The sequence below is a fragment of the Raphanus sativus genome, chromosome 1 (assembly GCF_000801105.2).
Source record: "Raphanus sativus cultivar WK10039 chromosome 1, ASM80110v3, whole genome shotgun sequence".
Lineage (NCBI taxonomy): Eukaryota > Viridiplantae > Streptophyta > Magnoliopsida > Brassicales > Brassicaceae > Raphanus > Raphanus sativus.
The window spans coordinates 8,738,746-8,753,605 of record NC_079511.1 but is presented as its reverse complement, the minus strand read 5'-3'; the positions used below and the strand labels follow the sequence as shown (position 1 = coordinate 8,753,605).

At 37.2% G+C, this 14,860-nt stretch overlaps 3 protein-coding genes across 3 annotated transcripts; all 3 read left to right on the top strand.

Annotated features, from left to right (window-relative positions):
• Window positions 1-2,131: 2,131 nt before the first annotated feature.
• LOC108814342 (aldehyde oxidase GLOX) lies at window positions 2,132-3,956 on the top strand. The gene has a single exon (XM_018586898.2). The coding sequence runs from the start codon at window positions 2,218-2,220 to the stop codon at window positions 3,862-3,864; it is 1,647 nt and encodes a 548-aa protein (XP_018442400.1). The 5' UTR covers window positions 2,132-2,217; the 3' UTR covers window positions 3,865-3,956.
• Window positions 3,957-6,090: 2,134 nt separating this feature from the next.
• Window positions 6,091-9,609, top strand: LOC108814351 (uncharacterized). The gene is made up of 16 exons (XM_018586908.2): window positions 6,091-6,509; window positions 6,614-6,675; window positions 6,769-6,836; window positions 6,937-7,061; window positions 7,143-7,266; window positions 7,358-7,409; window positions 7,646-7,763; window positions 7,853-7,883; window positions 7,977-8,000; window positions 8,086-8,210; window positions 8,291-8,372; window positions 8,459-8,581; window positions 8,669-8,722; window positions 8,808-8,877; window positions 8,958-8,991; window positions 9,068-9,609. The coding sequence occupies exons 1-16, from the start codon at window positions 6,317-6,319 to the stop codon at window positions 9,397-9,399; spliced, it is 1,617 nt and encodes a 538-aa protein (XP_018442410.2). The 5' UTR covers window positions 6,091-6,316; the 3' UTR covers window positions 9,400-9,609.
• Window positions 9,610-10,808: 1,199 nt separating this feature from the next.
• LOC108810001 (protein IQ-DOMAIN 32) lies at window positions 10,809-14,237 on the top strand. The gene is made up of 6 exons (XM_018582135.2): window positions 10,809-11,079; window positions 11,371-11,877; window positions 11,955-12,134; window positions 12,224-12,283; window positions 12,383-13,784; window positions 13,878-14,237. The coding sequence occupies exons 1-6, from the start codon at window positions 10,999-11,001 to the stop codon at window positions 13,895-13,897; spliced, it is 2,250 nt and encodes a 749-aa protein (XP_018437637.2). The 5' UTR covers window positions 10,809-10,998; the 3' UTR covers window positions 13,898-14,237.
• The last annotated feature ends 623 nt before the right edge of the window (window positions 14,238-14,860 follow it).

Genomic DNA, 14,860 nt, shown 5'->3' with positions numbered 1-14,860 from the left:
CATTCGACGATTATCATAGATATATGATTTAAAATTATCTGAAGCGAGTCATACTCTTAGAATTAGAAGGAAATTTGACATCTGATCAAACAAAAACGGGGAAACACATCGACGTTGACGTTATCGAAGAAGTTTTTTTTTTTTTTTTTTGACGGCATCGAAGAAGTTATAAACTTGTGCGAATAAGTTATCATAAGACATAGTTTTCACTCCTAGCATATATAATTAAAACGGGATAAGTTATCATAAGACATAGTTTTCACTCCTAGCATCTATCTCGTTAAAACAGAAACATTCTGTTGGACCTAACATTTATTTTGTAAGTTTTTAAATTAAATACAACTTTATACTTTATAGTTAAACTTACATTAAATCATTAATATTCCCCTTTATATTACTATCAATGTTTCCAAACAATATATTTTATATTACTATCAATGTTTCCAAACAATACAATAATTAATCTTAATATTTTATATCTATCATTTTTTCTTTAAAATTTTGTAGAAACATCATAATTTCATAAATTGCAAAATAATGAACTTTAAAATTTGGATTATAAGATTACAAATTATGAAACTATTACAATTTAAATCAAATTAGATTACATATTGGTCATCCATCAGTTCAATCGGTTAGTCTCGAATTTTAGTGATTTTTGTTAATATGAATATTTTAAAAACCTAAATTGAATTGTTAGATCTCCGGATTAACTGGTATAATCACAATCGGGTTGAATTTAGAAACACTGATTTAAATGCAAAAATATTTTAAATACACTCTTTAAAAGTTACTAAAATATTTGTTAAGTTATTAGTAAAAATTTTCATCGTAAAATATTCCGCGCTTCCAAAGCGCATGTCATAATCTAGTATATAATTAAAACGGGATTTAAGCAAATTAGTTAGACGAAACTACACTGTTGGAATGTCACCACATTTCAAGTTGGACTCGTAAATTAAATCATATTTTTTTATCACTTTACATGGATATTTTTTTTTTTTTTTTTTTTTTGAAACTGGCTTTACATGGATATTTGTTATTATATTTCGATCTATTTGAATACTCCAAAGAGTGTCTATCCATGAACTATACTTCCTACCAAAAGATTAGGTATTTATTTTTAATAGATCCGGATTTAACTTTTTCTATAGAAAAAAAGAATACACCGTTGGACTAATAGTTCAATTTTACGTGCATGAATCTTTTGCTAAAAATTGACATGCAGTTGTTTACCATTTAACGTTTGTTCTGTCATTTATAACAAGAAAAATAGGGACGACCAAAATAATTTACACGCAACCAACCACAAGAAATAGAAGTAAAACGTAACGCTCTCTCGAATAGGTTTTTTTTTCTGACTTCAGACTCTTGTATAATATATACAGTAGTTGTATGTTTGATGTCAACGCATCTCCATGATCCATCGTTAATTCGTCCTTAGGATCTCCTGAACTAATTAACTCAGCTAATCGATAATTATGAATCAAATCCCGCGAACGTAAATCCAATAAGCTAAAATGTTCCTTCCACGAAAACTCTCGTAATATGTATATTTAATAGTTATCGAGTTTATATATATGAATGCAATCATGCTTACAAAATAGTTGATGTCAAATCAAAAAGAAAAAGAATTAAAGATATGGTACAAATGTTTGTTTCTGCAAATCTATCATTGGTTAAGCGAATACACAACATCAAAACTCTTTTTGACAAATACAACATCAAAACTTTCTTCAATTCATATAAAGTTTTTTTTTGACAAAAAATTCATATAAAGTTTTGCTTTTGAACCTTTGTATAATCATCACAATGGAACTAAAACCGGGCAAATATTATTTATTTATTTATTTTGAATTCTTATATCAGACATCAAATATATCGCTGCTAATATATATTGTTGACGACCGTTAATTAAGATGTGTTATTTTAAAGATGAAAAAGTGATGATAGATACAACTGCTTCAAGAAAAATAAAGACAAAAAGATTACGAAGTCTCACTTAATAATACATTAGACTTTTTCAAAATTTTGAAACTAATAGATAATACACATTGTTTTGAAATGACTACATAGAATAACGTTTAATAATGTCCCAACGTCCATTATATAAACGAACAAGGGCACGATGCATTTACATCACAACACACACAGAAACAAAAACACCAAGATCGTTTAAACAAAAAAAACACCAAGATCAAACAAGAAGCCGAAACAATGGCAGCACGAGCAAAAACGTTATATGCTCTTTTACTAACCTCACTCCAACTCCTCCTAATATGCAAAGTGTCATTAGCCGCCGGAGGAAAATGGAAACTCCTCCGCCCCAACGTCGGAATCTCAGCGATGCACATGCAGCTTCTCCGCAACGACCGTGTCGTAATGTTCGACCGAACCAACTTCGGTCCATCAAACATCTCTCTCCCCAATGGTAACTGCCGTAACAACCCACAAGACGCTGTCTCCCAAATCGACTGCACAGCTCACTCCATCGAATACGACGTCGCGTCAAACACCATCCGTCCCTTAACAGTACAATCCAACACATGGTGCTCTTCCGGTTCGGTTAGACCGGACGGTGTTCTCGTTCAAACCGGTGGAGACCGAGACGGCGAGTTAAAAGCGAGAATCTTCTCTCCATGTAGTAACAAAAAATGCGACTGGGTCGAGATTAACAACGGGCTAACAAAGAGAAGATGGTACTCTTCTAATCATATTCTCCCCGACGGTAAACAAATCATTATCGGAGGTCAAGCACAGTTCAACTACGAGTTCTTCCCCAAAACGACATCTCCTAACGTTATCGCGTTACCGTTTTTGGCCGAGACTAGTGATAGAGGAGAAGAGAATAATCTTTATCCTTATGTGTTTCTCAACACTGATGGTAATTTATTTATATTCGCTAATAACCGAGCGATATTACTCGACTATGTTAAAAACACGGTGGTGAAAACTTATCCGGCGATCCCCGGTGGTGATCCGAGGAGCTACCCGAGCACTGGCTCAGCTGTGTTATTACCTTTGAAGAATCTTGAAGCGGTTAAAATCGACGCGGAGGTTCTAGTGTGTGGAGGTGCACCTAAAGGATCTTTCCTCCTCGCTCTTAGAAGGAAAACATTCGTGAAGGCGCTTGATACGTGTGCGAGGATCAAGATTAACGACGAGAATCCTCAGTGGACGGTGGAGAAAATGCCACGTGCTAGAGTCATGGGAGACATGACGCTTTTGCCTAATGGAGATGTTTTGATTATCAACGGTGGTGCTTCTGGCTCAGCTGCATGGGAGCTTGGTCGTGAACCGGTTCTTGTACCGGATGTGTACCATCCGGAAAATCCGGTTAACTCGAGATTTGAGTCGCTTAACCCGAGTACAATCCCGAGAATGTATCACTCCACGGCGATCCTTCTCCGTGACGGGAGAGTTCTCGTTGGAGGAAGTAACCCTCACGGGTTCTATAACTTCACCGGAGTGCTTTTTCCCACGGAGTTAAGCTTGGAAGCTTTCTCCCCGGCTTACCTAGAACCGGACTTTGCGAAACTTCGTCCGAAGATTGTGTCTCCAAAATCACAAACGAAGATTGCGTATGGGATGAACTTAAAACTGAAGTTTAAGGTCACGGGAGAAGTCAATGGTCCGGTTAGAGTAACGATGGTGTTTCCATCGTTCACGACGCATTCATTTTCGATGAATCAAAGGCTTTTGGTTTTGGATAATGTTAGTTTTAAAAGATCTGGTAAGTCGTCGAACTATGAGGTTCAAGTGAGGGTTCCAAGATCGGCGAATATAGCACCGCCTGGTTACTATATGATGTTTGTGGTGAATCAAAACATACCAAGCCAAGGTATTTGGGTAAGGCTACAATAATTAATATGTATATATATACATATTCATTCTTCTGTGTATGTACTCTTAAAATATTAAAAGGATGTCTCGTTATTTATTTGAAAACTTGTACAGTTTTATTTGGCTGAATTATTGTATTTGATTATTGACAAACAATTCAAAAGAATTGTATTTGTTGTAATAATAATATGTGTTCTCTGTTTGATGACGATCAAATAATTGGAAACTCAGTCCACTTTCATGTCTGATTACGGTTAGCAAAAAGTATCTTGTCGGTGCATATCATATTTATTGACGTGTATGAAATTTCAATTGTGCATGAAATGAAATCGATGAAGTAAGGAGGCTAAATAGGAACATGTTGATCAGTACTGCTTAATTGACTTTGTATACTAAATGTAAGCACGTTCTTGATTTATTATATACAACAACGAAGTCCTTCGCTAGATAAGAAAACGACATGGAAGTGAATGGTTAAATAAAGAGGTCGGCTAATTGTTGAAGAGGAAATCGATTTTAGTCAACAACAAAGATAAACGAGGAGGAATGGCTGATAATTTTCTTTATATTGAAGCATAGTACAAATGCAGTAGGGAATAGGGATTAACAAAGAAAAAGTATGTAGATGAATAAGTAGTCGACGAATATCATTACCAGTTTACAGTTGTTCTTCTTCTTTTTTCTTAACCATTCAATGTATATTTATTGAATTAGGCTCTTCTCTCTCGAAGAGTAGGTGCTGACATATTCAAAACAAGAGTGCTTGCTCAAATGAGTTTATTGATCAAATATATAGAAAGGGACGTATCTCGTAAGTGTGTTTTATTGAGCAAGATAAAGTAAAGGAAATAATAGTTTAGACTGCACCAATATAAAAGAAATTTAGATTGATTCATAAACAGAAAAGGTTGTCTGCTCAAAACTGCAGCCAAAGTTTATGTCATCATCGACATTACACAAATATAGAACACTCTTGTAAGAAACCATACATAATACATTGGCTAAGTGGCTTGTCTAATACATAGGCTAAGTGGCTTGTCCAATAGTAGGGACGTTGGCATGTTTTATCATTATTCTAGGCCCCTGTTTAGTCTAGAGGGTTGTTTGGCGTAGGTGATAATTGTTCTTGATCCATGTTTGATACATAGAAGTTGTTGGAGAACGGATACGCTCGGCGCTACGTCTAGACCTTTTTCTTCTTTTTTTTTTTTTTTTTGAGAAAGGGCATGTATAGACTTATTTCTCTACCTCGCATGTGTTGTTCCATTGCGTATTGCCAAACTTTTCAGTTTGAATTTGCACGTTTGATGGGCTTTTCTGATGAACCGAAATACTTCTCAGAGGACCACTTTTTGTTTGGACTGGATTGACTGGACGGAAGATTTCAAAATGGTATTGTTGAATTAGGACTCTAATGTAATAGGTATGTGTGTGTGGTCAGGCAACACAAGTTTCTAATTTTTATTATGAGTAATCAGGCCTGTCTAGTACCGGTTGCCAAATTTCTAGAAAAGTAAAGTCAATTGGATCTTTGGCCAAAGGCAATCAAAACGTGTTTAACGCTTGATTTGTATATTAAAACAAATCACAAAGGTTTAAAGCAACACTAAGAGCATCATTATTAGTAGGATTAAAAAAAAGCCTTCAAATTTTTTCTTTTTAGTTTTCTAATTTTTCTTTTGAAAATGTAAAAATCAATTAATCGCGAGCCATTAAATGTAGTGGAACCGCACAAACAATGCTAAGGACGCATTGCAAATATTTCTTAGTTAACGATTTTTTATTTTTGTTTTATTGGTTCTGCTGTTTTTGTGGTCCATTTTTCTTTTAAAACTCATCTAAAGAAACCCATAATACTCCTCTGAACAAATAATGAAATAAGAAAGATGACCAGAATCGGTCCTAAACTTTAAGCATGGAAATTCTATAAATTATTACATTTCTGGCTTATTAAAATTTTTTTTCTAAAACGGAATAACTATATAATAAATTTATAAACTGTTAATTTGTTCGAATTTTATTTCGAAGTGAACAGTAAAGTAATAAACAAACAAACAATATATTATTTTTAAATAATTTACAGCAAAAAGTCATTAAAAACAAATAATTTAATTTCAGCACCTTTTTTTGAAAAATAATTACAGAACAAAAAAAAAGGAGAAATATGTTTATTCTTGTTAATCGAAAATCCGGCAATTAATCCCCTTTTTAATAGTATTTGTTTTCCCCCAACACTTTTATCTTCACCCTATTTGCCTCGTTCGTAGTTTGTCCTCTGTACTTAATAATTTTGTTGTCTTTAGGGTTTTCCGACTCTGTCTCTTCCCTTCGAATCCTTTTGTCTGTTTCGCTTCCAGATCCATCCGCTTCCAACACACTAGCCGTTGCTTTCCCGCCATTTTCAAAACCGACTCGCCGCGTTCTCTTCGGATCCGTTAATTCAATTTAAAAAAAAAAAAATCAAACCTTTTAGATGGCAGCGTCGTCGTCGTCGGAGAAGAAGAAGGAAGAGAACACGGAGGGAGGAGGTGAGTTGTTGTTCTGTGGCGCCACCTCTTGGGACATCATTGGACGTCGCAAAGGTGGACTCGAAGGCAACTTGGTCTCTCCCACTCGCTTAAGGCCACTCCTCGGCATCGACATTCGTTTCGTCGCCTCTGGTTGCGGTAAAAAAAACTTTCGTTTCTGTGATTTGAGTAGAAAAAGTGAACACCTTTCTTTACTCTATCTTCCTTCCTACCTACCTTACCAAGTTTAAGTCTTTTTGTAGCTTCGTGTCATTGTGTGGCATTGGACGTTGAAGGTCGTTGCTACACCTGGGGACGCAATGAGGTTTGCTCTGCTTTCGTTTCTCTTATTATATAAAGCTTCTCTGGGATTGAAGTTGAATTATTGGTTTCTGTATATTTTGATGTGTGTTTTCAGAAAGGTCAGTTAGGTCATGGAGATATGATCCAACGTGACAGGCCTACCATTGTCTCAGGACTCTCCAAGTGAGTTCTGTTTCATCTTCTGGTGTTTTGGACATCAACCTGGATTTGATCCTAGTTAGACGTTGATTTTATTTTTGGGTGTTTATTTGTTCTGTTGAAGGCACAAGATTGTGAAAGCAGGAGCAGGGAGGAGCCACACGGTTGTGGTTAGCGATAATGGGCAGTCCTTTGCTTTTGGCTGGAATAAGCATGGGCAGTTGGGTTTAGGCACCACCGCCAAAAACGGTATGAAACATCTTGATTCTGTTTCTGATTGTTGTGTTCCTCTTTTACCGTTTTAAATGGTGTGAAATTTGTATCTTCCAGGCTTTGTTTCTGCGGAAGTTGAATCTTCGCCTCTTCCGTGTGTTGTGTCTGATGAGGTCATAGACATTGCATGTGGGGCTGAGTTCACAGTGTGGCTATCTTCTACTGAAGGAGCCTCTATACTGTATGGTTTCTTTAATCTTTGGTCTTAGTTTTTGTTGTTTTTGACTTTAATGGCTTGCTCTACTGAAGAGTGTTTTTTTGGTTGTTTATAGGACTGCCGGACTCCCACAGTATGGTCAGCTTGGTCATGGAACTGACAATGAGGTAACCTATTCGAAGCTAATTATCTGCTCAATTTCCATTACTTTTTAGATTCTTGTCTTCTACTTGTAGTATATTTGCATGATTATTCTGAAACTTCCAAACAAATTGTATGATCTATTGTATCTTGTCACGTTAAGTAGCATTGTGCTATGAATAATTTTAACTACTTTAGTCTCTTTGAGTTGAGCTTGATGAATAGATTACATTGAGGTTACATTGCTATTGTGTCTTTTCAGTTCAATATGAAGGATAGCTCGGTTAAACTGGCCTACGAAGCTCAGCCACGCCCTAAAGCCATAGCCTCTCTTGCGGGTGAAACAATTGTCAAAGTTGCATGTGGAGCAAATCATACAGGTAAGAAATCTATATTTTGTTCTCTCTCTCACCCACCAATCTTTGCCTTTCAACTTCAAATTCTAAATTGTCAAATCTCTCTTATTCAGTGGCCGTCGATAAGAATGGGTTTGTTTACACGTAAGTAGCTTCTCTCTTTCATCTTAAACATCTGCTCTTTCGATTCATATGTCTGATACATGTTTTGTTTTTAAATCTTGAAACATATTGCAGATGGGGCTTTGGTGGATATGGAAGGTTGGTAACTAGTCCATCTCTGAGTCTTTGCACGGTAGAATTTTAAAGACTGGTAGTATTAAGATAATGGTTGTGTCAATTGCAGGCTTGGACATAGGGAGCAGAAAGATGAATGGTCTCCTCGCCGCATTGATGTGTTTCAGAGACATAACGTTTTACCTCCTAATGCTATTGTCTCTGCTGGCACTGCAAACTCCGCTTGTACTGCTGGCAAGTGACTTTAATCTGAACTGTCTTTACATTATGTGCCGGTCTCATGTTCGAATTTTTGAACTTTTCTGGGATTTCAGGTGGGGGACAGTTATACATGTGGGGAAAGATGAAGAACAATGGTGATGATTGGATGTACCCTAAACCTATGATGGATTTAAGGTTTGTCTTTAGTCAAGATTACATTGATTGTGAGTAATTGCATTTGATGATTAAATTTTAAATTTTTATATAATTTCTTGTGCAAGTGGTTGGAACTTGCGTTGGATGGATTCAGGAAGCATGCATCATTTTGTTGGTGCGGATAGTTCTTGCATAAGCTGGGGTCAAGCTCAGTATGGAGAACTTGGTTACGGCCCCAACGGTCAAAAGTAATGCCACCTTATATAAGCTAACTTTAGTTTAAACACCACGTCTTTGACTGTCATTGAAAACATGCTTCTTATTTCTCGTTTCAGATCCTCTGCAGCGCCTAAAAAGGTGGATTCACTCGAGGGAATGCATGTAATGGGGTGAGGTCTCAAAGACCTTACGGCAGAGATGATTAATTGGAACTTTAAAAAAAAAAAAAGCTGTTGTGTATGTTTTTTTTTGCAGTGTGGCATGCGGTTTGTCCCATTCTATGGTCATAGTTGACAGAACAGATATCACTGATCGTCTTGAGCAGGTGAGAAAAGAGAGATGATAGTTATTTAAAGATTTTGTATTTACGTGTTTGGTTCCTTATGTGATTTATGTGTCCTGCAGCTCGAGATCTACGACGGGAAAGGATCATTAGAAGGTACATATTTAATTTTAGAATTCATCCTCTCACAGTGTTTAGTCATCTTCTGATGTGTTTCTTTGATTTTGAACAGAGACTGTAGAACCAAAAGAAGAAACTGTGGCAACAACAAAGCAACAACCTGCCAGAAGAGGTGCTACTAAAAAGAGGAAAGCGTCAAAAGCTTCTTCCGAGTCTGAACAAGACAGTGATGAAGAAAACAGTGACAAGGAGAAGGAAGCTCAAGGTAGCGACAGCGAGTACAGTGAAGATGGAGAAGAAGAAGCCAATGGAAAGAAACAGAGTACTCGTGGCAGAGGACGTGGCCGTGGCCGTGGAGGAAGAGGCCGCGGTGGCCGCACCGGTAATGGAAAAGCTTCGCCGGTGAAGACCAGTGGAAGAAGAGGAAGACCACGTAAGTCTTAGAAAACTAGCTTTTGACTCCAAGTTTTTTCTCTCGTTCTTTCACACAATGAGAGGCTAAGAAACACCTTTTCTGCTTTACCAAACATTTGTTTTAAAGCTTATCGGCGGCTTCTGTATTCTGATGTAAACCACATCGAATGATTTACATTTTCGGTTCGAACAGTTTTCTGATCTCATCTAATGAAAAAAGTGGTACGGTTTTGTCTTGCAGCATGTGTCCACTCCTTAACTATCTCACTGTATTAGTGTATTTGTACTTAAATTTTTTATTAGTATTAGTTTATTTTGTAACTATGAGTATGGTATTGTTATTCGTCAATCACTCTTCAATAGAAGTGTAACATGCGAGCGGGGATCTCAGTGGCTATATATGAAATATATGTTTCATTTTCACTTAGCCCCACCCTTTCCTTTGTTATTTTTTTTGTTCGCAGACACAAAACAATGAATCTACACAAGTTGCCTAGCTGGCAGTGCAGTGGGTCTGACACGTATATATTGTCAATATTACAATGAGTAGTGGTTAGGAGGAGCAGTCGATCAGTTGGTAAGCGAGAGGTACCCCACGCCTTCCATTCCCTCCTTTTGCAAATCACGGCTTTTCTTTCTCTCTCATGGAATGGTCCACTATGGGCCCAGAAGCCCATCTTATTTAATTTCCAAAACTCCCTTCCCTGTTATTGTTATTTTCTTTAATACAAATTCAAAGAAAAACTCCAATCCTAAAAATGCAGGAAACAATGAATAAAGAGATTTCTGTCTATTAAAGAAAACAATACCAATAAGACGTAAGTGAAAGCTTTAAGAAACCATTTTCTTTAAGTCTTTACAATTTTTTGTTAACATATCATTGTCACTATTGCTTAAACTAGAAAAACAAAATTTATCAACATATTCAAGAGTTTAATGACTTCAACCAAATCGATGACGATGATTAATATTCAATTAAATTGATAAAACCTAAAAGAATTGAGAGAGAGAAAAAGGTACACATGGAAAAAGAGACATAGAGCACATGACAGTCACATGCGAGGTAGTATTATTTTAGGTGAACCAACATTATCGACTTGCCATAATTGAATAATCCCCCACTAATTCATTGTTGTTTTTCATTCAATCAAAACACAGCTTTTAAAGTTTTGTTAATCCAGTATTGCGAACCCAACTAAACGTATCTATCTGTTGGTCTTCCTCTCTTCCCGTCGAAATATTCTTTTTTTTTTTTTAAATAGCTAAATTGAAATTAAGTATTAATTTGTATTTTATACAGTAGTATTTGGCATAAAGAAAGTAGGAGTATAAAAAAAAGGAAAATGTCACGAGATAGATCTGACAGTGACAGCGTTACATCGCTTTTATTGGCACCTCAAGTCTCAAGAGACAGCAGAAGAATGAAGAGAAAGATTGGCGGATTCCAAACCCAAACGCTAAACCGTATTTTAATTACTCCTTTTGAGTTCCGTTTCCTTTTGCTCCAACTTCCCACGACACGACACAACACTCTCTCTCTCCCCCCCCCCCCCCCCCCCCCTAAACTCTGATCCAAACAACAAAAGAAGATAAAACGGTCGTCTTCAAAGAACATCAAAAAAAAAAAACATGGGAAGATCTCCAGCTTCTTCTTGTCTCCGTATCATCGCTTGCGCCGGCGGCGACGATGATGCCACCGAACCTACGGCGGTTTGACTTCTTCTCTTAATTTTCGTTACACCATCTTTAGTTTCCAATTTAAGATCTCTCTCTGTGTGTGTACTTACTCACACTCGTATGCTTCCATCAGTACCTGGTCGGTTTTTTTTTTGGCCTTATTGGTTTATTTATTGTTTGATTTGATTACTCGTTTGTTAGTTAGTTATAATTTGGAATTATATTTCTTTTTTTAGGTTTTTTTTTTCTGTTTTGTCTCTAGGAGATCTATATCTATACTCTTCGTTTCTTACCTTATTGGGGGGGTTTTAATGGATGATGTAGAACAAGAGCTCTGGAGGTGACAAGCGTGGATGGAGTTTTAGGAAGAGATCTGGGAAACAAAGAGGGTTGATCACTAGTGTTGTCTCTGATACCACTCCTCCTTCTAGGACTAGAGAAACTCTTGAATCTGCTCTCCTCAACTCCCCATCCCCTGACAGTAGCGTTTCCTCTGAAAAGCGCTCATTCTCTGTTGATGTTGATGATGACAAGAAGAAGAAGGAGAAGAGCCAGTTACCTGTTGTTACCTATGTGGCCGAGCCTGTGGATGAGAAAAAGACGGAGCTACCGCTTCTTGTGGAATCGAAAGGGACTGAAACCGAGGAGGATGATTTGATTGGAACCGAACTGGAAGCTAAGTTGGAAGTAGCAAATGCTGCTGCTGCTGATGCAACAACCCTGATAGAGAATGACACTACTCCCCAGGTTGAACCAGAAGCATCTGAAAAAGCCGAAGAAGTTGATGATTCTGTTATCATTATCATCCAAGCTGCCATACGTGGCTTTTTGGTATCTTCTTGTTTCCTTTTAATGTTGGAAACATTTGTTCGCAATCTGATTCTTATTGGAGTTTTACTAAACTGCAGGCAAGGAGAGAACTTTTGAGGCGCAAGAAAGTTGTTAAACTTCAAGCTGCAGTTCGTGGCCACCTGGTTAGGAACCAGGCTATGGGATCTCTGCGGTGTGTCCAAGCTATTGTCAAAATGCAGACGCTGGTCCGTGCTCGCCATTCCACCAGAGATGGTAGCCGTGTTTCAGCAATCTCGGTTAGGTTTTTTTTTTTAGATGCCTGTTTCAGTATATCATTTATTGCTATTAAAAAACTCCGAAATATAAATACTGTTTCTTGTTTCAGGATAAGGCGGAGACAAATGCAGCTACACAAAAACTTCTTGAAAACAAGTTTGCTAAACATGTATGTTTCTTTTTTTTAGTACATTAGAGAGAGCTGGTTATTCAAGTTTTTTTCTTTTTTTTTCTTGTATATTCATTTTGTTGCATATTTTGATTATAGCTAATGGAGTCAACTCCCAAGACGAAGCCTATTAGCATTAAATGTGATCCCACAAAGCCTAGTTCTGCTTGGAGCTGGTTGGAGAGGTGGATGTCTGTTTCAAACCCTGACAAGACTTCAAAACCAGATATGGCAACGGAAGAGAGACAGTTGGAAGGAACCAACAATGTGAAAGAATCATCTCAAGTTGACGTGGCCTTAGAGACCGAAGCTGAAGCTGAAACTGGTCTCTCAAGCTATGAAGCAAGTAAGGTAGCAGCCCCTCCTGTTGAGCTATCTGAGACAAAGAAAACGAGCCAATATGATTCACCTCAAGAAGCATCTGCAGAGGTAGATCATGACTTGATCCAGTCTCATCCACTTGCTGCGAAGGATCCAGAGGCTTTGCTTGAAGAGGATGAATACGTGGATGAACAGCCTAAACCTACTTTGAAGCGTAAGGCAAGCAACCCTTCATTCATCGCCGCGCAGTCCAAGTTTGAGGAACTTACTGCATCTACTGGTTCCAGCAAAGCAATGGCGCTTTCTTCTTCTAAAGATGGTGTTTTGGGTGAAGAAGGCAAAACAGATGTATATTCATCAGAGGCTAACACTACAGACACGAAAAAGGATCAGTCTCTGGAAGATGTTACTCTCAGTGGATCTGAGTGTGGCACCGAACTCTCTGTAACTTCTTCCCTTGATTCACTTGACAAGAAGTCGGACACTGAGGGTGCAGATTCCAAGGCTGAATCTAAGCTTCTAGAGAACGGCGGCACTCCCAAAACAGACCAAGCAGAGTTGATAGAAATTGATGTGAAAGCTGAAACTCCATTGGACGACCGTAAAGAGGATGAAGTGGAGGTTTCAGTAACACAGCATGAGTCAGTTGTTAGTACACCAGATTCCAAAAAGAGACCTGCAGAAGATGGATCAGGGCTTCAAGCTTTAACTCCTATGTCAATCACTGAATCTCAGGCAACACCGGCAAGTCAAGCATCTTCCTCAGTTAAAGCAAGAAAGGAAAAATCCGGTAAGAGTGGTTCAAGCCAGAAGAGGAAAGTTAGCAAGAAAATAACATCAACTCCCAAACAGGAAACTGGTAACGGTGAGGGGGGTAAGAATACTAGGGAACAAGAAGAAGGGAAAGAACAGAGAAGCGGGAGGAGAAACTCTTTTGGTAATGATCAAGAAGCAAGAGAGAGCAGCGGAGGCAAGAACTCTCTTCCCAGGTTCATGCAGCCAACACAGTCGGCAAAACTTAAGGTTCAAGAACATAACTCACCAAGATCAAGCCCCGATCTTCAGGAAAGAGACGTTTCCATCAAGAAGAGACATTCACTCCCTGTTGGTGCCAATGGGAAACAAGGTTCTTCTCCTAGAATCCAACGGTCTGCGTCTCAAGCACAACCGGGAACAAAGGGTAAACGAATCTCCTCCTATGGTTTCTCTTTCTTTTTTTTATGCTTTGGTCAATTACTGAGAGAATGTATGATTCTGTCTTTGCGTTTTACAGAGAGAAAATGGCAGAGATGAAGCTGACCGGAGTGAAATGGGAAAAGGAAAATGTTAGAGGAGTATTTGATGATTGGTATGTTTTGTTTTCAGACAATCCTTGACTCTAATTTCAGACAAACTAAGTGACAGAACGGAGAATGGAGAAAGGATAGTCTTTTGTACAGAATCGTTTTTTATTTCTTCTTATTTCAAAAAGAAAATGCTTTTCTTCAAAAAAAAAAAAAGTTTTATTTGTGTGGTTATTGGATTATTTGGTTTTTGGTGTTGTTTTATTGGGACATAACCTGCTCAACTGAAAGTCGTGCTATAGATTATTATTATTATTTTTTTCACAGAAAAATCTCTTTGTGATGTACAATTCTTTAAATTGTATAACAATAAAAACACACCTTAAAAAAAGAAGAAAATCAAAGCAAAGAAGACTGTTTTTAATAACTTGTAGTAAAATGCAAAACTGAATGAAATATTTCCTTAACAGTTTGTTTTCGTTTTCTTTTAATTTTGGTGATAACATAACTTGTAGTGAAGACTAATGGTGACCATTTAATTAATTTACTAGTTATGTGGTATCTCAACATGATTGAATGTAAATCATCGTGATTCATCCTAGGATTTATACCAACCACACTGTTGAGTCGATGAAATTAAGATTGTATTTACTTGTTTTCCAAAATGATTGTTTTTTTCTCTCTTTAATTTCGGTGGTAACATAACTTGTAGTGAACGGTAATGGATGACCAGAAAGACTAATGGATGACCATTTAATTTATTTACTAGTTATGTGGTATCTCAACAGGATGGAATGTAAATCGTCGTGATTCATCCTAGGATTAATTTCAACTATACTGTTGAGTCAATGAAATTAAGATTGTATTTGGTATCCAAAACGATTTTGTTTTTTTTTTCTTTAATTTTGGTGGTAACATAACTTGTAGTGAAGACTAATGGTGACCAATCATTTAATTTATTTGCTAGTTATGT